At 43.6% G+C, this 27521-nt stretch overlaps 1 protein-coding gene across 6 annotated transcripts in view; it reads left to right on the plus strand.

The window, feature by feature from the left end:
* The first annotated feature begins 1700 nt into the window (after nt 1–1700).
* CUX1 (cut like homeobox 1) overlaps nt 1701–27521 on the plus strand; it is a 538811-nt gene continuing 512990 nt past the window's right edge. For 5 of the 6 annotated variants that reach the window (XM_070735186.1, XM_070735184.1, XM_070735181.1 and 2 more), the window contains exon 1: nt 1721–1861. In XM_070735186.1, the coding sequence (XP_070591287.1) occupies nt 1799–1861 (63 nt within the window). In that variant the 5' untranslated portion in view covers nt 1721–1798. Of the gene's footprint in view, nt 1862–27521 lie in introns of all 6 variants that reach the window. The other variant, XM_070735185.1, reaches the window with a different exon arrangement.

A 27521-nucleotide genomic window follows, 5' to 3' on the forward strand; every position in this document is an offset into this window, starting at 1 on the left:
GCTTGTTTGATTTTGGATTTATACCCTATGCAGAGGTACATCCTCGAAAAGGAAGGCCAGGCCAGGAGAAGGATTCATTTCAATTCCGATCAAATTCCATTGGGGCGACTTTCCCATTGATTTTAATATTTCATTTCTTTCACCTTAACATTTAGTGTTTGATGGTGAGACACAGTGGCTGTGCATAAGATGTTGGATGCTCAGGTTGTGCGTTTGATTGATGAACCATATTTAATTTGGCAGTTTATAAAGAGCAAATATCACTGTAAATGCATTTACTATAGCAATCTTTTAAATGCAAGCTAGGCAAGTGAAACTCAGATGAATTTAAATTATATGTCATGTTTCTAATTCCATCCCCCCACCCCCAAAATTGGGGCTTTGGGTGGTAAATGAGTCATTTCGAGAAAGGCAGCACAGAAATCTAATTAAATAAATAAATGCATACATACATTCATACATACATACATACATACATACATACTGTTGGACTACCCTTGAGCACTTTTCTATACTTTATAGTTTTATTTACAAGTATATTGCCACCTTATGAGGGTCGTAGTATGCTTCCACTGTTCTCAAAATACATGTACCCAGGTGGAGTGATCTTTACACCCTAGATCAAAAAGTTTAAACTACCTCTTATTAAAGACAGTGCTTATTGCCTCTCCCCCCCCCCCCAAAAAAAAAAAATTAAATGCATTTTATTTTATATTTAGCCACCCTGAGTGTCATAGGATTGGACAGGATAAAAGTCAAATAAATTAATTTTTATTATTGATCTTTCAAGCCCCCCCCCAATAGTTTTACAGTACAGCTATTCCACGTTTTATGAAAATGACTCTTAAATCCGACTCTTAAAATCCCTAAAAGAAAAGCCAAAGAAAAACCGCCGCTGCTTGAAAGTGATCCAAAAAAAAGTCGTGAGGTCAAACATTTCAGGTGGGATTTTTCAAACGAATCCAGATCCATTTCCATTCTAAGACTATTTTTTTGTTTTCCCTTCAAGATATTAACGCCTCTTATTCTAACTCTGGCTATATACAGTATGTGCGTGCGTTAGTCCGCGTTCCCATCTTTTATATGTATATACAGTACATATATGTATATAATTATATCTATATATAAATACAGACCCATTACTAAGGGGCGTGCATAAGTGCACCAACGTGCCTTCCATCCCCTATCCTAATGTTTCTCTTTTACTAGTACTAGTAAATATAGTTATATCTCCGTATACCACACCAATAGGTTACTTGACAAAACAAATAAATAAAAAATAAATAAATTGCACAGAGCAAGTGTGAGCACGAAGCGCGAGAGTAAGGGAGGAATAAAACTAAAAAAAAAAAAAAAATCCAGAATAACTTTTAAGTCCTCAAAGTCCAAACGGCATTAAAGCGCGCGTCTTCTTGTGGCGGACACAAAGGAAGAGTGGCCCGTTTCGCGGAGATTAAAAAAAAAAATGTCTGAAAGACCCACATTAAATGCCCCCCCCCTCTCTCTCTCCCTGGGCTGGCAAGTCCAGCCCGCCATTCCGAGAGCTCCCTGTTTCGCCGGTCCGGGTTTTCCGCGCGCCCTCGACTTGCCTGGCTTTGCTGCCGGCCTCTCTCTCTCTCTTTTCTCTGAGCGTCTCGCCCGCTCGCCCGCTCTACCACTCTCTCTCTCTCTCTTCCTCCCCCTTTCCTCCTCCTCCTCCTCCTCCCTCCCTCCCCGTGCACTCTCCAGCCCCTCTCTCTCTCTCTCTCTCGCTCGCTCGCTCGATCCGCCGCTCACTTCTGTCTCAATATGTCTCAAGATGGCGGCCAATGTGGGATCGATGTTTCAATATTGGAAGCGCTTTGATTTACAGCAGCTGCAGGTCAGGCTCGGGGTCCGCGGGCGCGCGGGTCTCCCCTTCCTCCGCGGGACCCCCTTTTCCTTTCTCCTCTCCCCTCTCTCTCTTTTTTTGCAGGCGCCCTGGGGAGAGGTGGGGGGGGCTCCCCCTTGTCTTCCCCCTTAAAGAAAAAAAAACCTCGCCGTCCGAGGAAAAAAAAAGTCCGGGCAGAGCAGCGACCCCCCCCTCATGCGGGTCCCCCCCCCTCACCGTCACCCCGCTCCCGCGCTCCCTTCCTTCCCAAAGCCCGGCGGTGGCGGCCGCCAGCCCTGCCCGCCTCCCCTCGCCTCTTTCCGCTCTCCCTCCCATCGATAACCCGGCGCCGCCGCCGCGATCAGAAATTGATCCTCTTTGTTCAATTCATCGATCCCGACAAGATGGCGCCGCCGCCACCGCCGCCGAGGTGGCTTGTCCCGGGATGGAGGAGCCGCTTCGCCACCTCCTTCTCTCCCCCTCCCTCAAAAAAAAACACCCAACCGTCCCTCAACCGAAGCGCCCCTTCCCCAAAAACGGCATCCCTCCGGGGAACCCGGGTTTCCTTTAAGCCTCCCCCTCGCAGCCTTAGTTTTTATAAATAAGGACAAGAGTCACGGGGGGGGGATGTTGTTTAATAATAATAACAAATAACGGGGACCGGGGTCTGCCCTCCTTTCCCCTAAATTGGGGCAGCCCCTTCCCCTAAATCCAGACGCGTTTAATTCTTCCACAGCACTTTTCTTTAAACAATCCCCCCCCTTTTCCGACTGAGTCCCCTTTTTTAAAAAAGGAGGGAAGAGTAAAGGGTTTTTAAAAAAAAAATTATTAATAACCGGAGAGGTTGTTTCTTCCCCCCTTTCCTCATTTCTACTTATTTTTTGTGCTACACCCCCCCCATCTAAAACGGACCCTACTTTGACAACACTTTTTATTTAACAACAGTCCACACAATTAATATCTTTTCAAACAGTCCCACAGTTGGGGGGGGGGGAGTGAGGGGGCTTAGACTTGAGGTAATTTTACTTGAGGAGGGAGGGGGCTGCCTTATTTTTCTTTCCTGCCCCCCTCCCTCGCTTGGATACCCCCTGTCTTTTATTTTTATTTTTCTTGTAAGGGCCCTCCAGGTTGCTACAAAGTGAAAGAATGAAGGAACTAAAATCAGCATAATATACATTTTTAGAACAGATGCATGTGGAGCTGGCTTTTTCGATTTTCTAGGTTGATTTCCCCTTCCAAAGCTGTGTATTAAAGGGGGGGGGGGGAGAAGGTGTTGTGGGGTTGCTTCCTTTCTTTGACTCTGCCATCCTCTTAGAAACCCCTCTTTTCTTTTTTTAATGCAGAGGAAGGAATATTAAAATAACCTGTAAGGGAGGGAGTCTGACCTGTTTCTTTCACTCAATTCAACACCCCCTCTCTCCCTACTGGAATTAAGTCCCTTTTCTTCTTAACCAGGGACTCAATTTTATGGGATGGGGTGTGTGTGGAGAAAATGCTAAAAGAACATGCTGTAGATGTCTTTTTTATGTTCAGATCTTGTAATATCTGCTCTGGCTCCTCCAAAAAAAAAGGATTTTTCCTTCTGGACTTAACCCCCCCCCCCCTCAACACAGGCATACCAAATACATTAAATTGAAGCTCGTGGGAAACTTTGCAAAGAGTTTATACACTGACCAGGGAAATGGGGAAAGCTACTAAAGAAGGAATGCCTTTCCTGCCTCCCCAGTGTCAGAAGCCTACTTATGGGGAGGGGGAGTAGGACCCCCAATTGTTCTCCCTCTGTCATTGAAGCACCAACTTTTTTCTCCTTCCCTCTTCCCCTTTCCAAGCATCCCTTTATTTTATCCTCATGATAAACTAATGTGAATAGCTGGGGGGGGGGGGGGGGCAAGCTGCCTTAATATTGGATTTAGCTTTTTTTAAGATTCTGGCATTTTTTTTTGTGGGGAGGGGTTCCTCCAAAGTGACTTTTGACACACAACCCTTTCTTTGCTGGCTTATTTAATGATTTAAGATTTCCCATTTCACTCCATTCAAAAAAATGGGGGTGGAGGGGGGTTGAGGAAGAAGATTTGGAATATTGCCTTTATTTTTGAATAAACCCTACCATATAAATCCATTTTATGTTTTTTTTACCCTTTGGGGGGAAGCGCTGGCTAGTACTAATTGATAATGAGCGTACTGTATTTAAGTAAGTCCTATTCTTGCAATTCTCCATTCACCCCACTCCTCTATTTTTATTAGAACATTTAAGTTGCTTGGTGAAATAATACCAGTTTTCTCGCATGCCCCCCCCCCCCATTCCAGTATTTGGGGGAGGAAGCGTTTCCTCCCACTTCTTCCTTTCCCAATTTCCCCAGAACAAGTTAAAAGGGGGGGAGGGGTCGAATTAGTTGATTCTCCTTTCATAGTGTGGGAAGGAAGAGGGAATGTGCAAGGTCAGGGGAGGACTTGTCTAATCCTGTTGTACGTTATGGGGTCCACTGTTCGCCTTTGATGTGAGATTGTGTGCCAGAGAGAGAAGGAAGCGGGAGACGGAGATCCTGTAATGGGGGAGGACAAGGCAAGTCTTATGTGTCCTATTCCCCTTCCATGGAATCCCCCCCCCTCCAATTCTTTTGGTAGATTGGAAGAGGAGTAAAGAAATAAATCCTCCTGTTCTGGGTTTGCTCTTAAGTAAATGTCAATGTTTTAAGATTGCAGCTGCAGGTTAATCTGAAGGATGGTCTTCTGTGCTTGGGTAGGAGAGAAAAGGAGAACTTTTTTTGCTGGTTCTCTTTAACCATCCTTTAAAGGAAGTGGGGGGGAGGTCTCCTCTTTTGAAAGGACCCCTTTCCTCCACCCGCGCTTTCCTAAAAATGGGATGGCTCCGAGTTCCAGCCAAGACCCCTTAAAGACTAGAACTGACCTATTCAACCGTTTTTGTTTTCTGTATCCTCTGCACTTGGGTGGAAAGGGAAGGGACATTCTCTCATTTAGGAAAAATTCCTCATTTTGAAGTTTTAATTGAATCTTTAAGGGGTGGGTTTTGAGAACGGAGGGAGGCTACTCAGTAGCAGGACGTGTTTCTTTCCCCCACTTGTTGTCATTTTGTCCTTAAATTGAGCTCTGTGCATGTATGTCTCTTATCTGGGATTGTGTGCTTTTATGTTCACCTGCTTAGCTTTTATAAACTTGTCCTTTTCTGAATTCGAAAGGGCTGGGTTGCAGCTTGGAGGTGAGGGTTCTGTGCCATCTCTTTCCTTCTCGATCAACATATTTCTTCCCTCACCTCCCTCTTCTACTTTCACACATTTTCCAGTTGTTTGTTGCTTCATGGGCCTGTGCAAAAGTTGTCCCTGCATAATCTGGAGGCTAGAGAAGTCTCTGCGTGAGGTTGTCATTGTAATGTTGGTATCTGTGATCCTGGAGGGATGATGTGTTATACTTTTTTGTGTGTTCTGTGGGATCACCTTGAGTTTGGGGGAAATCCATTTGGGAAAAATATGGGTATTTGATACAAACTGTCCAATTAATAACTGCCCCTGGTGAGAGCTTCTAGAAACTTTAAGGATGTTATTTTTTTAATGGAAAGTGGGGGGGGGGGAGAGCTATAGAACTGCAAGCTCCCTCAGATTTTGTAGAGACACCTCTGGATCAGTTATCTTAATGTATAATATATAGATAGTGGGAGGGAAGGGAGATCCCTGCTGGTTGCTTTCCCCCCCTTATGGCCAGTGGGGGGGGGGGATGCCATTGTTTATCTTATTTCCTTATCTCCGGGTTCTCGTTGGCAGGGACAAGGCCTGTGCCTGGTGGAGGTCACTGCCGGAACAATTTCGATATCAAGTATTTTCGTACATGCTTCTCTCTATTTTTAACATTGGTTTTATGTTTAGAAGTCGTATTTAAAGAAGTTTGTGGAAGGGAGCAAATGGACAAGATAAAGATTGTCTTATGTATGTATGTTGGTAGGTGTTCCTTGATGAGATTGCAGACTACTTAGTGACACTGCTCGAGGGTGTGTGTGTGTGTGTGTGTGTGTGTGTGTGTGCATGGGTAAATAAATATGAACCGACAAATAGGAAGAACACAAAAGACCAGTAGGAGCTTTCCCTGTCGATCAGCGTTTTTGTGGCATAGATTGGTTGATCTGGGGCAGGAAACTGTCCAGCCTCTATAAATGCCTGACATGTAAATGAATTTGGCTGGAGACCTGCTCTCTCTCCCCCCTTTCCTTTCTCCCCTGCTGAGTATTCTGTTCAGTCAGTGTGCCCCCCCCCTTGGTGTGGGGACCGTTCAGCATAGAAAGAGCTGGAAGTTGTGCATACATAGATGTTTGGCACAGCTGAAGAGGAAGTAAAGGTGAGGGCTCTGTTTGTGTGCTTGCACTAGAGGTTGGCTGCTAAACTGGGGTGTGTATTCCTTTGGTGTACTGAAAATAAAAGTGATAGTAAGACACCCTGGGTTTGGGTTGTGTTTCTGTGTGTCTTTGTATGGTTGTGTGCTTATGTGCATGCGTGTGAGCTCAAGTTGTGGAGTGGAATGGTGTTTGTACTGTCCCGGTTTTTTTGTCATCTGAGAGTTTAACTGTTGGAAACATTCTGGCTCATGAATATAAAATGCCGTTCAACTGTGTTCCTAGTCCTCGTGAGGGTAGGGGCTGCTGGTCTTTGTCTTGGAAAAAGATTAAAAGATAAGGCAAATTATTTATTTGCTCTGTTTTTTTTTAAAAAAAAGATCTTTAGATTAAGGTAGGCTTGTTTGAACTTTCTGTACATGAAAGAGTTCTTAAAAGTGGCTAAAATACCTACAGGAATTCAGGAAATGAGACCCAGATGTGGAATTGTATGGATTAGATTAAGATGTAGTTAAACATGATCTGACAACTCTAATTGTAGCTGACTTCACTTTTGCCTATGTATTGTAATTGCTTTGAATGGAAAAATTTGCACATCCCATGAGAATAATCCCAAAACGTTTTAGTTGCTACTGCATGGGTACTTCTATAAATACTGTGTTTGTGAAAATAAAGCCATATTGATTAAAACCGAACATTTCAGAGTGTAAACATATGTAAATATAATAGCAAAGAATGCAGCCAAATGGCAGTTTGATAATCTTTTTTGTTACTGCTTAGTAAAAATAGTTCAGTTTAATTCCTGTGCCTACTGTAAAACTTGATTTGGCACATTTGTATAAACTTCAATCTTGTTTTTGTCAAACTAAATGTGACCCTCTTCTCAGTAGTGCTAGATTTCTTGTTGAAACCTTCTGGCAATATTGGCGGAGAGTTCTATTTGATTAATAATTTTTTGTTACACAAAATTTCTTTATGCTGTGTATAGCCAGGCTTTATGTTAATTGGCTGCCTTGCTAGGAAGATAATGATACCGCAACAGTTCATCTATCATAGAGATGCAGTATGAAGTGTAATACATATATAATTGCCACTCTCTTCCCAAGGCAAGATATAGTCAGAAATCTTCATGAACTTGTACACACTGTTGTCTCTGATGAATACTAAAAGAGTTGTGGCTGACAAGCTACTCTGCAGCACTCGTCTTGTCGTGTAATTTAAGGAAGAGCAGCTACCATTGCCCTCTCCTGTACAGTGCCACACATTTTTCTTTGAGAAGCGGAAAAGAATGTCAGTGATGCCAAACACTTCACTCTACGTTAGCTCTTCTTTGACGCTGTAGTTTTTCTCTCCTTCTCCCTCTTGGCTATGAAGAATGTGTCTGATAAAGACTCTCGCCTTGCTGGGATGTATGAAAAGAAGGCAGGATCTGAAGGGTTTGTTAGAACCAGCAACGACTAACACACACGCAGGCCTCAGAATGTGTATGCCTTATTTAAAAAGTTAACTACGGTATATAACAGAGGATTGCATTTATTATTTATTTATTGGATTTATATGCCGTCCCTCTCCAAAGACTCGGCTTTGTAGATTTGCAATCCCTACTCTAGCGCATGGGGGGCCGTGAATGATGAGATTGTCTCTGGCCGATATTATGAATGATTGAATTTGATGAATGTGAATGTCTGTACATGGGTTTTAAGAATATTTTTAGCAAGTTGTATCAGTCTTTTAAACTAAATTAGATTTATTTTATATATTGTTGTATTTAAGATGTTGGACGCCGCCCTAAGTTGCTATGAGAAGGACGGCATAGAAATCATAGATAGATAGATAGATAGATAGATAGATAGATAGATAGATAGATAGATAGATAGATAGATAGATAGATAGATAAGATAAGATAGATAAGATGATAGATAGATAGATAGATAGGATAAGATAAGATGATAGATAGATAGATAGATAGATAGATAGATAGATAGATAGATAGATAGACCCACTAAAGTGAAACTCTGTCAGCTTCAGTTGTTCTGTCCTTTGAATTTGTGTCAGTTTTCCTTTTATGGGCTGAAAGAACTCATAGGAAGAAAGTATCTGGTTCTAACTGTTTATTGGAGAATCTGATTCGGATCTCAATTATTTTTATGCTGTGGAATTCTTCTGTGGGTGCACTGGGCATAAAATGAAATGAATCTCTATCAATCCGTCTGACCCCTCTCTCTTTTTTTCCTGTGGCATTTGTGAAAGATTACATAGTTTGTAAATACTTGACTATCATTTGTGATTTGTTGGGCAGAAATTTTCCAGAGGTTTCATTGGTTGCTTGAAGCTAGATCTGAAACCATATCTATTCCACGCTGCTGCTTGATTCCTCCCACCCCCACCCCCTGGAGAACCTATAAGGAAGTCAAAAGAAACTTTTCTGCTGGCGGGAGATAAGAAACTCAGAAAGGTAGGCAGGCTGCCCGTTGGTAACTGCCCTTTTAGACACCTGACAGTGAAAGGCAGATTTCTGGCTCCAACCTCTTCTACAGCATAATATACAGCTCCAGGCTCCACAGTCTTAACACTTGAGATCATATCATTGTGAATCTTTAAAAAGCCAAGAACATAGTGTGGGATTGACACATCCTTCTTTCCTCTCTTCTTCATGAACTCACTGTTATGGGAGAGTCTTGATGGCTGGGGCTGTTAACTGCAGAGGCTTACTCATGAGGCAGCTAGCCAAAATTGTGCTCCACCAGTGTTTTAGGTTACTATCGGATGCTGGCTCTATGAGACAGGAGCCTAACCTGAGTTGCTTCATTGATACTTTTGGTTCTATCACTCCTGGAATCATTTTTTCTCCGTCAGTACAAGTCACAATTCTGGAAGCCAATTAAGCCCAGAAGCATTGGTTTCTATGTGCTTTTCCTAGTTCTCTTCTTGGAACAGCAAACTGGGGGCTCTAAAGCAGTGGTCCCCAACATTTTTTCCACCAGGGACCAGTTTCAGCAAGACAATTTTTCTATGGCCCAGTGGGGGCGGAAAGGGGCGTGGTTGGGGGCGGGATTAAGCATGGGGGTGCTGGTCCTCCCCGCCCCTCTTTCCCGCCATCGTCCTGTGGCCAGCAGAACCTGCCTCCCAAGCCCTCTTACCCAGCGGGAGCTAAGCGCTGGAGAGAGGGGGTCAGGCTGGCCCTCCTGCCTTCCCCCAGCCAAAAACGCAAAAGCGCCCCGCGGCAGAAGCCAAAAGAGGCTTGAGCCTCTCGGTCCTTCCCGCCCCTCTGTCCCATCCATCGTCCTGTGGCCGGCAGAACCTGCCTCCCGAGGCCTCTTGCCTGGCGGGAGGCGAAGCGCTGGAGGGAGGGGGGTGGCGGCATGAGGGCCGGCAGCTGCTGACTCCACGGACCGGTGCAATATGCCCCGCGGCCCGGTACTGGTCCGCGGCCCGGTGGTTGGGGACCCCTGCTCTAAAGTACCAAGGAAGTTTACTTAACATTAGATGACCTGTCCTATATCATATGTTGGTAGGTGCAGGTATGTTTCAGACTTATTTCATGGATGACTCACTAGTGCAGATTTTATATTAGCCTCCAGTTTTCTCTAAGACTTGTTTTGATTCCCCCACTCCTGCCTGATTTTGCCTTCCATTCCCTGTATTACAAAAGGTCTCCTTGATATATGGATAGTTTGCACTTGGCAGTATCATGTTTTGCCTCAGAATCTAAATGGCTGATTTGAAGTTGAGTGAAGCCCAAGTTTAACTTGACTGATCCACATCTGATGAGGCTGCTGGCATGGATTATTTGCCTTTTTCCAGAAAAGATTATCCAAGTATACTGCATAAATACATATATTTCTGGTACAGCCAGTGTGACTCTGAGTTCATATCTTCTCTAAACCTGATATAGAATGTGGTTTGCTTGGCTTTCAGTTATTTTTTGTTCAGTAAACCTTGGTTAAACAAAATATGGCTTACTGTGATGTGCAGATCAGAACAGGGACTTGACCAAGGCGTGTTCAATAACCTTCATGGATCACTGATAATTTATAACTTGGGTGCCATGTATCTAAATTAATGATGTTTCAGTGCAGTTTGTCTTCTACTGCAGAACATAATAATAACCCATTTCAGAATACTAGTAAAATGTTCCCCATTACTCCAGATTGTCCATTAAATTATACACTGTGATGACATCATTATGAAAATAATATTTACTTCATTTGCATCTCTTTATGACATTTATTTTAATTTACATCAATGACAATCACATTATTTTGCTGATGATGTAAATGCCACTGGAATTTTCATCTGTTGCATTGAGATCTGCTAAATTGAGGCTTCACTACAGTGTGTTCCATGGTTTGAGAACAGGAGGAAAGAAAATAGGTCAAGCTGAGTTACATTTTAAAATGTCTCTCCATTACTTTTAGGTTATTGGGGGAAAATAAGTGAAAATATGGTCCCTTGTTTTACAAATCAATTTTTCCTTTCTGGCTAGAATGTGGGGCTCCCCTGCTTATGGAAACCAAATATGGACACAGCACCAATGGACAGGCCTCTTGTAGGGCAATTGTACTTTCTAAATTGGGCATTGAACACTGCTGATGCAGTAACTAGTTGCCAAACCATATTTAATAATGGCTGGAGGGATAGTCATTGGATTAATAATAAACTTTGTAGTTCACACAAAACCCTGGAGACATTTGAATGCTATCATGATGAGCTTGGCTTTTAATACCTAAGTGAAGATTTAAAGTGTTGGGCTGTAGTACTAAAGAACATGAACAGCTTCTGGTGTTACTACACTCACGGCTAGATTACACTGCATATTTATTGCATCAGGAATGTGTGAGAACTGTTGCTGGGAACCATTTTTATCCAGTACATTATATTCTATGCAGGAATTAGAATAATGCATAGAAATAACCCTTTTTGTGGTTCTACACAGCATAGTAACTTTACTTAGCAGTACAATAATGGTTTTCATTAGTATGAAAATTGGTATGGAAAGACTGTGAGATACTCATGTGTGTTCTGATTTACCATCTTGCTTATGATTGAATCAGTGTACAAGTCAATCCATTTTTTTAAATTTTTGCTCCATGAAAATAGTCTGCTTTTGAAAGCTTTCTCTAGAATTCCTTGCCACTATTTTTTTGACTGGCTGCCAGTCTATCTGAAGCATCAAGTATTGGGCATGCCGGCAAGGCAAATCTGCATTTGTTTTCCAGTTTGTGCGATCTTACAAGTTCATTTGAATAAAGAAGCTTCCCCTCGTATTAAGTCAGGCCATTTGTCAACCTAGCCCAGTGTATTAAAATATGTTCTATCTTTATCTGTAATGGTCTCACATGACCAAACTTTGGGCACTTGGCAGCTGGGCCACATTTATGGTGGTCTGCAGTGTTCCACATTTTATGGTATCTTTGTCCAAACTCGGCACAACTGCCGTGAAAAAAATAAAATAAAATTGGGTTGGTCATGTGACCACATTCATTTTATAATCATATCTTACGACTCTGATGGCAGGTTGCCTTGTGGTTGTATGTCAAGGATTACCTGTAAATATTTATACTGTACAGTACTTGCAAATGGGACCAGAATCAGAGCTCATGCAATGTAATGGGTAAGAATTGGGAGGAGAGGTTTTGGAATCCCCAAATTTTCTTGATCTCTTACTAAGGGTAGCTTTGCACATTTAGTTGATGGAGAAATTCCAATAGGTTTTTCTCATAGTAAATGGAGAGCACTGGAAAAATATTTACAAATTGTTAAATTTGAGTCTCTCTCTCCCTCCCTCTCCCTCTCTATCTCTCTCTCCTTACTGATGTACTGTACCTTTATTAAAAAGCTTAATAAGAGTTCTTAGTGGCAGTGACTGTGGAATGGATACATCTGTGGCATTTGAGAATGTTGCCCCTTATTCACACGTTACAGCAATAACCGCTCTGTGTTTATGCAATTATAAACTACTATTATATAGATTACATATTGTGTTCCCAAGGTAAAATGGGTGGTTGAGTGAACAAGTAAGAACCGTAAGCTTCTGGTAAAGACAGCATTTGGGGGGGGGGGGCAGATTCATAACTCATCCAGAGTGATGTGGGGGGGAAATGGAGGCCATATGGAAATTAAGAAATACTGTATTGCCAAATCTAAAAAATTGTATGTTTGAAGCTGACAAGAAAACAAAGAAGCAGGCTGACAGTTTTACCTATGTAATAACAAAACGTATTGACATGCAAAATAAATATTAGATATGAAAGAATGCCATCTTATTTGTCCAATTTATGTTATTAGAGTATTGTCTTATGCTGATAATGAGGGTAATGAGAATACACTGAATATTGAGACTGTATCTTTGGTTGAGGTAAGAATGGAATAGAATAACTTGTATTGTCACTTTGAATCTACACTAATCGGCATGCATTAAAATGACATTTCGTTGCATACAGCTCTCCTGCAATATACACTACATGAACATGATAAAATAAATAAATACAAAATTATGCATATATCGACATATATGATACCAGAGAAACAACATAGTCTAATCTGCATGTATACATTTGCATGGCAAGAAAAATGAATCTTGAGAGTTTACCAGATGGCATAGAGTAAAAATAGTAAAATATAACGGTTCAACGATCCCTTTGTCAATTGCATAAGATTACCCAGTTAATCGTAATTAGCACTGGTACTAACAATGCTTTGCATCCTCATAAACATAGTTTCTAGGATACCTTGAGAAAAAATAATATATATGTATGTATTGGAAGTGGGTTCCCCCAGTTCGGACCAGTTCTATAGAACCGGTTTAAACTTGATGGCCTGGGTCACTGAAACTAGCAGCGACGTAGGTCTGCTACGCCCCCAAGCTGGTTCTCTCAGCACCATAGGTGCTGCCATCTTGTGTTTGCTTCTGCTCGTGCACAGAACTTTTGCTTTATTGACTGCGCATGCACACACGAAGCACGTCCCTGAGTGAACTGGCAGTAAAGAAAACTGAAACCCATCCCTGATATGTATGCATGTAGCATAGATAACAGATAAGATGTGCTTGCCTGTGATGCGATGACCCCTGACTTTTGCTATGCAAACTATGGTTCATTTGGATAATTTAACCAGAGTTTATATTGTACTGTGAATCAAGTTATGAATCATAGCAAAAGGATATGAGTTAAATTATCTTGGCCATGCAGGAGAAAGGCCTTAATCTAAGGCTTTGCTTGGGTTTTCAGAAAGTCAGTGTAGGTGGCAAGTTATGGGTTAGTATTGTGTGCAAATGTATCCAAAATGTACAGTGACAGGTTTTGCATGATTTCCAACATAGTAGGGAATTTTGCAAAGTCAGTTTCCAATTCACACATTCACAATTTTGTATTCCAGAAGAAAGAAATTATGAATAAGCTCAGAATGACACAAGAATAAACTTTAGTTTCAGTTCAGTTTCATAGGCAACTTCTGACATGCAGGTGTAAATGTTTGTACGTATTTTAACAATCCCTTTAAAAACAATTTTCATGTGTCAAGCTTTTAAAGAATGTTCTTGTTGTGTGAACCAAGTACAGAAATAGATTGTACACATGCATTTCCCTACCTTTCTGCATTTACTGGTATTTGTTACAGGTAAATTATGAGCTGAAGTGTTTTGAAAAGAGCAGATTATTCCAAATTTGTTAATAACAAGGCATGATAGACTAATACAGGATCACTGTGGTTTCCTGTGACCTAAAACAATTTCAGATTACTTTCTGGTACTTGTTTTTCAAATCAAGATTAAAATGCGGTTATAAATTGTGAGTGACCTAATGTGAAAAGTATCATGTCTGTTCTCCAAATATGGAGCTTAAAAGGACACTAAGCGTACAGAATAGGCCCATCAATCAATGCTTCAAGAGATGGATTACTTCCATGTCACCTTAACATTAATTTTACAGCTGGCCAGTAGTTATGCTTGGCCATCTTCAGCAATCCAGAGGAAGCATGGGAAAAAGAGAATACCTTAGATAGAAAAAAGAGTTTCTTTGTAATTACCGCCAATAGTTTCCAAGTCGTTAACAAAATGAGTTGCTGGAAGATGTTGCAAGCAACTTATCAGTGTTGACACTGAAGCATTGTGACTAAAAATCAGGTGATTTTCTCTGATCTGCTTTTTCACAGTACAGCATGTAAAGCTTCTTGCATTTCTCTTTTCAGCCCTCCTCCTCCACCAGCCTTCATTAATGGTAACAGGCTACACAAACTGTATTAAATCCTCAGCGATATTAAAAGGGCACAAGTTATAATGATGTAAGCAAATTATATTGTTCACTGCTTAAACTCCAGTCACAAATCTAAATGGATATTTTGAACTTTCCAATTTCTAAAAACAAACCAGACTAAAAATAGAAGTGACGTGGGTGATTTCCCTATTCAGATGAAGGCTGTGCTATGGGGAGGCGAAATCCTCTGCCATTTTGCATACATTATCACTTGCTCCTTATATTCCCTGATCCATCTGGCCCACTAGCTCTGGGAGCATCATTCTGGCCTTCAGCTGGGGTAGTAGGTTTTAAAAATCCCCCGTAGTCCTGTTCAGATGTCTTTTCAAACATACGAGGACTTGGAAAAAATTCCTTCCAAGACCCAGTTCTCTGTATTGTCCAGAAGCTTAATAAAGCAGAGTGCCAGATTGTAAATAATTAAAGCAGTTAAGTAGTTCAGTGAACAATTAAATATAAGTGCCTCTCCCCCTTCAGTCTTCAATTTCTGGTCAGTTGGTGAGATCAAGAGGCAAGATGAGTGGGATGCATGAATGTGGATCTAGTTCTTCTCTGTCTTCTATAAAGTCTACCTGGTTTGAAGCTCTCATACCTAAATAGGACTTGTGTTTTATCCTGTTGTGCTCCAAACCCTTTTATTTATTTTCTTTGCTAGAACTGTTGTAGTTTTTGCTATAAGCTAACCACCCCCATAGTTCAACATGTCAGGTGAACAGGGCCAGGCCTAATGGTTGCAAGTTTAATTGCAGCTACCTAGAAGAGCTTAGACTGCTTCATGTCATTTGACAGAGGATAGATTTTTAGTTTAGACAGAGAAATGCTTTTGAACTTAGTGTCTCTGAAAAGTTTTAAGCCGCGGAGACAGTGTTTCGTTGGTACTTTGGAGATAACTTCTCCATATGTATTAAAAGCTCCATGATTAAAAAAAATTATTTCATGACATCCGTAAATGTTATGCTTGGACTTTGTGCTCTTGAGGCTATAAGAAGTTTCCAATTTTTTTTGCAGCCTGTTTCCTAGCAAACTTTTGCAACTGAGTACCCGTGGATGAGGTGCAGTTTTGTGAAACATTTACTAAATTTGTTCCTTTGTTATTGTTGTTCCTTCCGTAGATGGTTTAATAAATCATTTTTGTACTTGAAAACTAGAAGAAAAAGCTTTGGACAAATAATGAAAGTTCATTCAGGAATGTAATTTATGATACTTTTTAAATGGCACATCAAGTGTAGATTTTACAAATAATTTTAGTTTACTGATCACTGGCTTGCACTTTGTCAGATTGTTTTGGAAGACATACCCTGTGTATTGTAGGATGCACATAGAGGTAGCTGGAATAACAAAAATAGGGTGGAGCAAAGAAAAAGAATTTTCAGAACTATCTGCTTATGTTATTCAAATACTGACAGCTCTCCTTTTTATATCTTGGGCTTCTTAGAAACCACAGCCAACTTTTATAAGTAGTTTCATCCATATTTTTAAAACTGGAAAGGTCACTTTGTAGTAAGAATATGTTCAGAAATAAGTCAGAAATTGTTTCCTATTTTTATGACAGCTGAAGGTGCTCAGGTAATAACTGTAAAAAAAAATCACCCATTTGCTATGCTTAATGTGCATTCTTATTTGCTGAGATGTGCATTTCTGATTCAGCGCACTACTCTGCTAAAAGAAGTATTTCAGTGGATTATAGTGGATTTTAAAGGTTGAAGGGGCTCAGTTCTGTGATAAGTAGTCTGTGGCTTATGTGGAAGGAGGGAAAGGAGAAGTTTACTTCTGCTCTGGAAGATGATTTGATAAACAAGTCATTTTAAATTGGGCGAGAAAGGTATATAGAAGGGCTGTGCTGCTGTGACCATACTATAGCTCTAAGTATCAATGCACACTGATTCAAGAGGGGTGGTTGTACTTGAAGCATGGCACTTAAAAAGTTTATTATGATATTTTTGTAAGTTAGAGCTCTCTTCAGTAGACGTGTGAAGAGAAGATGTGGTGCAACTCATAGTAGGCCTTCTCATATTTTAACTTGCCACCAGATGGTCCTGTTTTCTCTCCATCAACCAATCATCTCTAAGACATGCCTGGCTTAATGAAGTCAGTATTAAACAGTCGTCAGGCTTAACAATTGACTTGCATGCCATTTCTATTGGGAGATATTTTCTTGTTACTGGGATATTTACACAGCTTTTAAAATGTATATATGCTATAATCTGTTTAGGTCAGGACCATGGATCTTTGATCTATGAACATGAGATACAACACTTACCTCTGCTTGCCGTAGTACACAGAATGCTTTAGTAAATTCAGTAATTTGATGTCAAGTTTCCATACTTCTGTTCTTTAAATTGTTTGAAATTAATCTGAGTCTAGTAATGTCTCTCCTTCTGTGTACTGCATAAATTTTGTTTTAAAAGAGTGGGCTTTCTGATTTGTTTTAATGGATGGAATAAGTGAATGCAGTTCATAAATTGAAAGGTATGTGTTTGTCAGTAGATTCTATCTGGCAATCAGAGGGAAAATAACCTGGTGTCCATTGCCTATTAAGATGAGTTACAATCTATCTTTGGAAGATTGCTTGTATCTTAAAACAAAACAAATCTTTGTTAAGATTACTAGTGGCCTTTTTTTCTCTTGGTAGTATAATCGAAGTAAAAAAACCATTAGAATTTTTTAAAATGTTTGTTTATTTGTTTACATTTATAAGCTGCCCTTCTCCAGTGGACTCAGGGTGGTACACAAGATAAAAGGAATACAAAATCTTTAAAAAACCCAAACCATAAGAATCATTCATGCATAATGCATATCCAGTTAAACTTGTAGTATCGTCAAATAGATAATCAACCATCCCATTAAAAATGGAAGCAGCTTTTGAGATTTGGGAAGGGGAAACAGCCTAGTTAGCTGAATATATTTGTACATCCACAAGTATTTCATTTATTTGTGGCAATTGTGTGTCCTTGTAAAGTGAGAAAAATGTGTTCAAGAAAATTGAATAACTTTCAAGGGTTTCATCGCGAACTATGAGCTCATGTAATATACTGGTGAGAGTTGAGTTGTCAGTCAGGAGTCTACTACTTCAAGGCTAAGTTTAACCATGATGTTGTTTGATGGTTTGAGGAGCTTCTCTGAGTTGGCTTCGGACTTATCCTTAGTCTGATTGAACTTTTGTACAGTTTTTAAAGGAGAACATTTAGGGGTGCATAGGTAGAAGACATGTTTTTATATAGACCAGGAGTCCCCAACCCCTGGAACGCAGCCCACTACCAGACCTTGGGTCTGTGAAAGTGACAGGCAAGTATGTGTGCACATCTTCACTAAAGCGAGCAGTGGGCAATTGCTCACACACACAGCTCCATTTGCATGAGCAGTGTGCATGCATTCATGCGCCTCACAGAAGCTGAGCTGAATGCTCAGATCCCCCCCCCCAAAAAAAGCTGGAAAAGTTGGGGAATACTGATATAGACAGTTCTATGTCCATGCCTTAACCTTGGGTATCAGAAATGGCAGGAAATTTCAGGTAGTCCATATAGGCCAGAGGTTTCAAGTGGAATTTTTAGAGAGTTCTTCCCAAAATGTCTCTCAGGGGATTATTTGTTGACCAAATAATGTTCTGGTAAAGCTCCCAAATATCCCAATTTACACCCTCCACCCCGTTTCCAGACAAACATAAGGTTTAAATTTGTTTTAGTCCTGTCTTCATTGGTGATGGAAATACCTCAAGGGAAGCGAACATGCCTAATACTCTTTCCCCCACAGGAGCAACCTTGGGGGGTGAATTGTGCTGAGAGAAAATGAGTGGCCTAAAGTTGCCCAGTTGGCTTTCATGCCTAAGGCAGGACTAGAACTCAGTTCTGGTTTTCCAACCTGGTGCTTTAACCACTACACCAACCTCCCAGTTCTGGGCTTATTAAAATACAGTATACAGTGGAACCTCGACATACGAGCAGCTCTACTTACGAGCTACTCGAGATAAGAGCTGTGAGGGGAGCGACATTTTTGTTCGCCTCCCGAGCTCACATTCGGGATACGAGCGCCAAGGAGCTGTCTCCTGAAGCCGAACGCTAACTTCTGCGTTCGGCTTCAGGAGACAGCTCCTTGGCGCTCGTATCCCGCGTGTTTTAAAATGTCACAGCCGGCCTGGGGGGCTCGGGGGGAAGCCCACGAGCCCCCCAGGCCGACTGCCACATTTTAAAACACGCGCGCTGCTTCGCAGCTGTCTCCTGAAGCCGAACGCTAACTTCCGCGTTCGGCGGCAGCGGTTTTTTTTGTTGTTGCACGGATTAATTGACTTTACATTGTTTCCTATGGGAAACAATGTTTCGTCATACGAGCGTTCTGACTTACGAGCCTCCTTCCGGAACCAATTAGTCTCGTAAGTCGGGGTTCTACTGTACAGTGATACCTCGTCTTACGAACTTAATTGGTTCCGGGACGAGGTTTGTAAGGTGAAAAGTTTGTAAGACGAAACAATGTTTCCCATTCTCAATGGAAAAGCGATTAATGCGTGCAAGCCCAAAATTCACCCCTTTTGCCAGCCGAAGCACCCATTTTTACACTGCTGGGATTCCCATGAGGCTCCCCTCCATAGGAAACCCAACCTCCGGACTCCCGTGTTTTTCTGATACTGCAGGGGAATCCCAGCAGTGGAATCCCAGCAGCGCAAAAATAGGTGCTTTGCTGGCAATGGAAGTCCAGAGGTGGGGTTTCCAGTGAGGGGAGCCTCAGCGAAATTGCAGCATCGCAAAAACACCGAAGTCCTTGAAACCCCACCTCCGGGCTTCTGTGTTTTTGTGATGCTATGATTTTGCTGAGGCTTGCCTTGCTGGGAAACCGCACCTCTGGACTTCCATTGCCAGCGAAGCGCCCGTTTTTGCGCTGCTGGGATTCCCCTGCTAGGATTTCCCTGCAGCATCTCAAAAACACGGAAGTCCGGAGGTGGGGTTTCCCATGGAGGGGAGCCTCAGGGGGATCATAGCAGCGCAAAAACGAGCGCTTCGCTGGCAACAGAAGTCCGGAGGCGGGGCATCCCAGTGGCGGCAGCTTGGGTTTGTAAGGTGAAAATAGTTTGGAAGAAGAGGCAAAAAAATCTTAAACCCCGGGTTTGTATCTTGAAAAGTTTGTATGACGGGTTTGTAAGACGAGGTATCACTGTATGCGGCACAGAGGCATTTCTGTAAATAAAAATGCTGGAGGCTGCCAGGATGCCAGCATGCCATTTAATTATTTCTGGCCAGTATGGGATTGGGATGGGGGATAGACAAGCATAGACAGTGCTGAATTATGGTATGATTCAGTATTTTCTTACAATCTTAACATGATTATGTAACAATTACTAAGAAAATGTGTATGATGCACTCAAACCCTGTAAAGTGTCATGCAAAAATGAAGTATTGCATTTCTCCAGGCGCTCTTTGCTTCTCTGCTGTCCCTTTTATGAACCTAAAGAAGCATTACTTTAGTAAGTAGTTCTGCATCTAATAGGAATCTCTAGGACTGAGAAATAGTACAAGGGCCTCTCTGAATATACATCTCTCTGGGATATGATCATAAGTAACTATTTATTATGCCCATTTTTCATTGCATATGTGAACAGTGCTTATTTTATGATTGCATTAAATGGAAGCTGGTAAGATAGGAAGCACATCTTAAAAGAAAATGACTTCTATTGTGTTAACGCATTTACTCATTGCATTTATTCACTCATGGGTTTTTGTGGGAAAAATAGAACCGAGCCGGTGAGTATATTCGCCATATCTAGTTTGGTTAATGCACCGTGCGCTATAAAGTATGAGGTTATACATGGGTTTTTACCCAAATTTATAGAGTTACTTACACATTCTTTGCTGGGTTTCTTCTTCATACTACTTTTGGTGGTTCAGGACTATTGTGGGGCTATTCTGGATTGGGGTCAGATTCAAAAGCCACCTAATCCTCAGCAGTTTTTTGTTGTTGTCAAGGCTTATGAATCATACTCAGATGAAACTACACTATGGTTAGTTTGAATTGTAGTTTTAAGGACATACCTTAAATTAAACATACATTTTATTTTGTCCACGGAGTGGGAGGGGGTAATTACGAGCAGTGTCGCTGACTCTTTGACAGTTCCAACATCAGCTATCTGGAACCCATGTCCTAGTGTTAACCGACAACATCATGACCAGGGCACACATCAACTGGCAGGGTGCAACCTGCTCTTATGAAGGAGGCAATGTGCCTTGGTCTGTGGGCAGAATGACATCTACTATCACTATTGGTGGACCATATCTCCGGGGTCTCCCAACACCAAGGCGGACTGATTTAGCTGATCCACGGTGGACCATGCGGAGTGGCGCATTCCCTCTTCTGTGTCATCACGTGCCGATTTGGCTTCCCTGTGGTCGACCTCTTCGCAATTCTGCATAACTCCCAGCGTCTGAGGTTCTTCTCTCAGTTCCTGTTCCAGAGAGCAGAGCGGGTGAACGACCTCAGGAGCAGGCGGCCTCCTGGTCACCTCTACGCCTTTCCCCCCTTACCTATTCTACCCCAGGTTTTTCAGAAGGTCCTGGAGGAGCGGGTGGAGGTTATCCTGTTGGCCCCTTCGGGCTGCAACGAGCCTGGTTTGTGGACCTCAAGGCGCTGTCAGTGGCCCTACCCTGGCGATTGCCTCCAGGGGTCATTGACCTAACTAACTGCCTGGCGATTGAGTGGAGCACTGCAAGGTGACAGGATTATGACCCAGATGTGATCATCACAATGCAGGCATCCCATCATTCATCCACCAAATGAATCTATTCCGCAATGTGGAAGACGTTTTCTTCATGGGCGCTTTGGAGAGCCTCTCGCCATTACGAATTCCACTTCCAAAAATTCTGAAATGTCTGCAACAAGGATTACATAAGGCCCTTTCCCCGAACACATTTCGCAGGCAGGTAGTGACTCCCTCGCCCAGTTTCCTACAATTTATTGGTTTCTATGGGGGGCTTCCAACTTACGCCCTCTGGTGATTCATTGTTATCCTACCTGCTAAAATCTCTCACGGGTCATTCCTATGGACAGCTGAGGGAGACATCTCTATGTCATTTGTCTTACAAAGTCACCTTCCTGGTTGCCATCATGTTGGCGTGCCAAATATCTGTCTGCACTCTCTGTCCAGAAGACCTCTGCATGTTCCACTTGGACAAAGTAATGCTCCACCTGAATCCATCCTTTCTCCTAAAGGTAAAATCTTCCTCCCATCAGGCACAGGAACTCATTCGGCAGAAAAAGACCTCATGGTCCATCTAGTCGGCCCTTACACTGTTTCCTGCATTTTATCTTAGGCTGGACACATGTTTATCCCAGGCATGTTTAAATTCAATTACTGTGGATTTACCAACCACGTCTGCTGGAAGTTTGTTCCAAGCATCTACTACTCTTATCTGAGGGCACACTAAGTGTTGTCCTATGTTGGCTCCAGAGTGTATCCGCACGCTGGCCAGCTGATATTTAGCCTTCTTTTCAGTCGCTTTGGCTCTTCCCAGGCTTCAGGAAAGTCTCCTGAAGTCTGGGGATGGCGAAGAATGTTCCAACGGACCTACCAAAAGTCTGGAGGCTTCTGTGAGGCCTGTACAAATACGTGGAGTGGCAGCATGGGGCATGTGCACATTCGCATGGGGGGGCGGCATTGCATTATGGGTGTGGGCACACCCATGCACTATTGCATGCACGTATCCTTTTGGCACCCGAGCCCAAAGAGGGTCATCATCACTGATCTAGGTTGACCTAGAATGTTCCTTATCTCAGGGGTCGACAAAGTTGTTCAGAATCTAGGAGCCAGCCAAAAAATTTAGGAGCCAGAATTTTTTTTAAGCAAACTTGGTTTTTTGCCGAGTCTCCACCTGACATCGCTTTCACCCCCTCTGTCTCCTCCTTCCTCTCTCATCTCTTTCCTTCCTCTCCCTCCCTTTCTCTCTTTCCTTTCTCTCCCTTTCTGTCTATCCTTTCTATCTCTCACCCCTTCTCCCTCTTTCATTCCCTTTCTCTCCCTCCCTTTCTCTCTCATTCCTTTCTCTCCCTCTTTCCTTCCTATCTCTCTTTCTTTTTCTCCCTCCTTCATATCTTCTTTCTCTCCCCCTTCCTCCCTCTTCTCCGTACTGAAGGAGCGGGTCCAGCAGTCACATGGGTTGCTCATGTCCAATCCGGTGGAACTGAGCCTAGTATTAAAAAAGCTTGCCGGATCCGCCCCTTCCCCAGAATTCGCTCAGTTCGCATATCCTGCGGTTGTATTGTGATAGCTCGTTCAACATTCTAACACCTTCCCTTCGATCTTTCCTTCAAAAAGTAGTAAGATTTATTGTCTTTATTCATTTACTTGCACTAATTGCGCCAGCCGTTTAAAAGAAAAAAAGAAAAAAAAATAAAGCGGCTCGGCTTTTTTCCTTGGGAGAAGTTGCGGTTTCGTTTTCCCCCGGCGGTTTTTGCCGGTTACGATTCCTGCGGCCGCTTGTGGATTCTTCTAATCCTTTGGCCTGGAGGTCTTGGTGCAAGTATTTATATATTGAATTATTGATTATTTATTGTATACAAAATATTTAAGGGCTTAAGAAATACCTCCTGCGGAGTGAGACGCCTTCTAGTCTCCTGGACTTAGTCGATCGCTTCCCCTTTAAGTATTTACGGGGCGATTTTTTCGGCGCGAAGGCCTTCGCGCCCTTTTTAAATCCAGGCCTCTCGTGTTGGCCTCCTGCCAGCCCCGTAGGCCTCAGTCCACCGCGTGGATCCCGGAGCGGGCCTTGGGGGTCCCAGGCTAAATTCTCCACCGGCTAAGCCTCCAACCAGAGTGCCTTGGTTTACTTAATTACAAAGTTTAGGGAGGCTGGCCCCGCTGGATTTGGGGGCACGAACTCTGGGTTTGCCCAGATTGTCCTCACGTCTCAGCAGCTTCGAGGCCTCGAAGCAGGATCCATTCCTCTTGGGAAGTCCTTGAAATTCTTCTCCTTATTATTCAGTTATTGGCTCAGCCTTGTCTTCTGTTAATTGTCAGACTATGGCTACTTTTCCCAAGAGAGGCACAACTAAAGGTCCCAGAGAGGCCAGGCCTACAGGCGATGAAATTACTAGTATCCCCCAGGCCTCTTCCTCCTCTTCTCCAGGGGCCCGCCCCTCGACCAAGGTCACCAGGGCCGAGAAGAGAAGGGACCTAGCCCTACAAAAAATCCATGACAAATCAGCAAAACGTTTGAAAGTGCAGGCCCAAGTAATCAGTAGTCAAGACCCCCCAGAGGCTTCTAGTATACCTCCTTCTGGGGTCCCTGTGTTATCTCTGGATGAGCCAAACCTAGACAGACCCCAACCTAACCTATGGGGCATAGGTCCAGAGGAACCAGATATTATTGAAGATTCCCCCCAGCCAGGATCTTCCCAGGCCTTTAGGAATTCTTCTGCCATTTCTGCTGATATTTCCAGTTTACCTCCTGAGTTCCAGTCTATATTTGCTGTGCTATCCAAAGCCATTGATGCCAAACTCTCCTCCATCAATGAGCCTCCCTTACCTCTTCCTCCTTCTCGCTCCTCCCGCCCCTTGGGTTCTTCCCCAGCGGTCAGAGCTCCTATTCAGGATGATTCAGATTCCTCCCAGGATGAATATGAGGATATAGAGGATGATGAGGATGCCTTTCAAGGCTTATCAGATGATGAGGAATCCCAAATAAAGGTTCCTCCTCCAATTACTATTTTTCCCTCTCAATTATTCAAATCTCTCCTCCTCAAAGCTAGAATTTCTACGGGATTAGCGGCCCAGGAGAAACAATCCTCCACTTCCACTGATCCCCCAGAGGAGAATTTACCTTACTTCACAGAGGAACAGGAGGATAACGAGGTAATTCCTATGCCTAAATTATTTAAAGATGCCTTACTCAAACAGTGGGAATTTCCAGCATCTGGCCTTAATCCCTCCACCAAGGATAGAAAGTTGTACAAACTTTCCTCTTCCTATGAAGAGCTTCTATCCTTTCCCAAACCAGATGAACCTGTCAAGATTCTTCACTCGGCAGCGGCTGTGCCAGGCGAGGCGGAGGAAGTCCTCCGCCCAGAGGACAAGCGCATTGAGCAAATGCTCAAAAGAGGATTCACCGCTGATTCCTGGGCCATTAAAAGTTCTGCAGCGGCTTCCTTTTTCTCCAGAGCCACGCTGCTGTGGCTTCGCCAACTTCAACAGCATATTCCTCCCGATGACTTGAGAGGTCAACAAGACTTCAACAAGGTCTTTGCAGCTGCCCAGTACGTGGCTGATGCCACCTTGCAATCTACTAGATTTTCTGCTAAGTCTATTGCAGCTTCTACAACGGCAAGAAGACTCCTATGGATTCGCCCTTGGCAAGCGGGAGTTCGCCAAAAGTGGCAGTTATCCCAGGGCCCCTTAAAGCGCGACCTTCTCTTCGGTGATCTTCTGGATCCACTCCTCACGGAGACCACGGACAAGAAGAAAGTTTTGGGTCCAACCACAAAAAAGGCTACCAAAACGCAGTCCTTTCGTCGCCCAGGGCGCCAGCAAGATCAAGCGGCTTCCTATCAGAGATCTCCAGGTCAGTATTCCCCCCGCTTTCGTTCCCAAGGTAGGAACTCCAGGGGTAGAGGGTTTCGCTTCCAAAGGGGAGCTTCCTCTAACAGGGCTTCAAAAAAACCTAGATGGTAATCTTACCTCCATTCCCATAGGGGGTCGCCTAGCCCATTTCGCCTCTAAATGGCGTCTCACCTCCAAGGACCCTTGGGTCATTGACACTGTTCAATCAGGCCTTCTTTTAGAATTTATTTCTCCTCCCCCTAAACGTTTTATTTCCTGCCCTTCTCCCAGGTCATCCTCAGATTGTAACCGTATGGAGGAGGCCATTTCTCATCTATTGTCCATCAGAGCCATTCAACCGGTCCCTTCCGATCAGAAGGGCCTAGGTTTTTACTCCATCCTATTTATGGTTCCAAAGTCCTCTGGAGGTTGGAGAGCTATTTTGGATTTAAAGAGACTAAACCTATTCATCAAATATAGGAAGTTTAAGATGCACTCCTTGTCTTCTATTTTGGCCGCCATTCATTCGGGAGATTTCATGGTCTCCTTAGACCTCACTGAGGCCTACCTTCACATTCCTATAGCCAAATGCCACAGAAAATTTTTACGTTTTTCCTTTCAAGGCAGGCATTTCCAGTATAGGGCGATGCCATTTGGCCTTTCCTCGGCCCCTCGAGTCTTTACAAAGCTCTTGGGGTCCCTGGCGGCCTATATCCGGGCGTCTCCCATCCACATTTTATGTTATCTTGATGATATTTTGATTCATGGGAACTCCCTAGAGAGAGTGAAAACAGACCTTTCGGTCGCCATGTCAGTCCTTCAGGACCATGGATTTTCCATCAACTTTGATAAAAGTCACCTCCAACCTTCCACATCCATTTCTCACCTGGGATCCATTATTGATTCAGAATCCTCCCAGGTTTTTCTCTCTCCCGAGAGAAAACTCAGTATAGTGGAGTTAATTTCTAACATTTTATCTAATGCTTCAGTATCCATAGTTACTCTATCTTCCCTTTTGGGGAAGATGGTGTCATGCATAGGCATCATTCCCTGGGCTCGCCTTCATGCTAGGGAACTCCAGTGGCTCCTGTTGCCTTTTCAGAGATCGGGGCACAGCAACTCAAATCGACGCATTGTCATCCCACTGAGTGTTCGCAGATCCTTCAAGTGGTGGAAGTCTCCGGCCATGGACAAAGGATCCCCGTTCAGGTGCCCGGATCAATTTGTCATCACCACAGATGCCAGTCTATCGGGATGGGGCGCCCACGCCCAGGGGATGATAGCCCAGGGCACGTGGTCCCCGGAGGAAGCTTCCAGGCCAATCAATTGGCTAGAGTTAAGAGCCGTTTCCCTGGCTCTGAAGCATTTCTCTCCTCGCATCCCCAACCGGCACGTTCTCATTCTCACCGACAACATTGCCACAAAAAGCCATATCTGCAGACAGGGAGGCACGAGATCCAAGGCTCTCATGAGGGAGGCCCTCAAGTTGGGCCTTTGGGCGGAAAAACATCTCCAGTCGCTCCTAGCCGATCACATCTCGGGGAGTCTCAACGTCCAGGCGGATTGGCTATCCCGAGCAACGATAGACCCAGGAGAGTGGAACCTCCATCAAGACCTGTTCCATCAAATCACCCTCAGATTCGGCCTACCAATCCTGGATCTCTTCGCGACCAATGCGAACGCCCAACTCCCTCGCTTCTATTCCAGATTTCCATCCCCGGGAGCGGAAGCAATCAATGCCCTCCGGAGTCCATGGCCTCCAGGCCTACTCTACGCATTTCCTCCAATTCCAATCCTCCCGGACGTGATTCACAAGGTCCTCACCGAGAGGGCCCGAGTAATCATAATCGCCCCTCATTGGCCCCGCCGGCCCTGGTTCGCGGATCTCCAACAGCTGTCCGTCCAGGACCCTTGGCGACTCCCCGTTTCGGGGGATATGCTGCGGCAGGGGGCCTCTTTCCATCCAGACCCGGAGTGGTTCCACCTCACCGCCTGGCTGTTATCAGGAGAGATCTAGAACTGCGTGGTCATGACCCCGATTCAGTGGAGGTCATTTTAAAGACCAGAAGGGGTTCGACCAATCGAATCTACGACCACACGTGGTCCAAGTTTCACCAGTGGTGTCTACAGGAAGGTCTCTCCCCTCTGTGCATCCCCATACACAGAATTATTTCCTTCCTTATGCAAGGCTTCCATAAAGGACTTTCCACCAGCACCCTCCGGCGTCATCTGGCAGCCATTTCATCTGTCCTAGGGGGTCCCCGCAGACAGCCTCTCCGATCCTTCCCTGAAGTTCAGGAATTCCTCAAGGGCATAGCCAATCTCAGACCTTCCAAGGTCCACAGGTATCCTTCCTGGGATTTGCCACGGGTTCTCCATTCCCTCACGCAGGCACCATACGAACCCCTAAAATCGGCGTCCCTCAGGTACCTATCCTTTAAGGTAGCATTCCTGGTGGCTATTACCTCTGCCCGACGCATTTCGGAGCTGGCTGCCCTCTCAATCAGGCAGGACCTTTGTCAATTCCATCAGGACAAGGTAGTCTTGCGACTGGACCCCACCTTCTTA

The sequence above is a fragment of the Erythrolamprus reginae genome, chromosome 1, assembly GCF_031021105.1.
Source record: "Erythrolamprus reginae isolate rEryReg1 chromosome 1, rEryReg1.hap1, whole genome shotgun sequence".
NCBI lineage: Eukaryota > Metazoa > Chordata > Lepidosauria > Squamata > Dipsadidae > Erythrolamprus > Erythrolamprus reginae.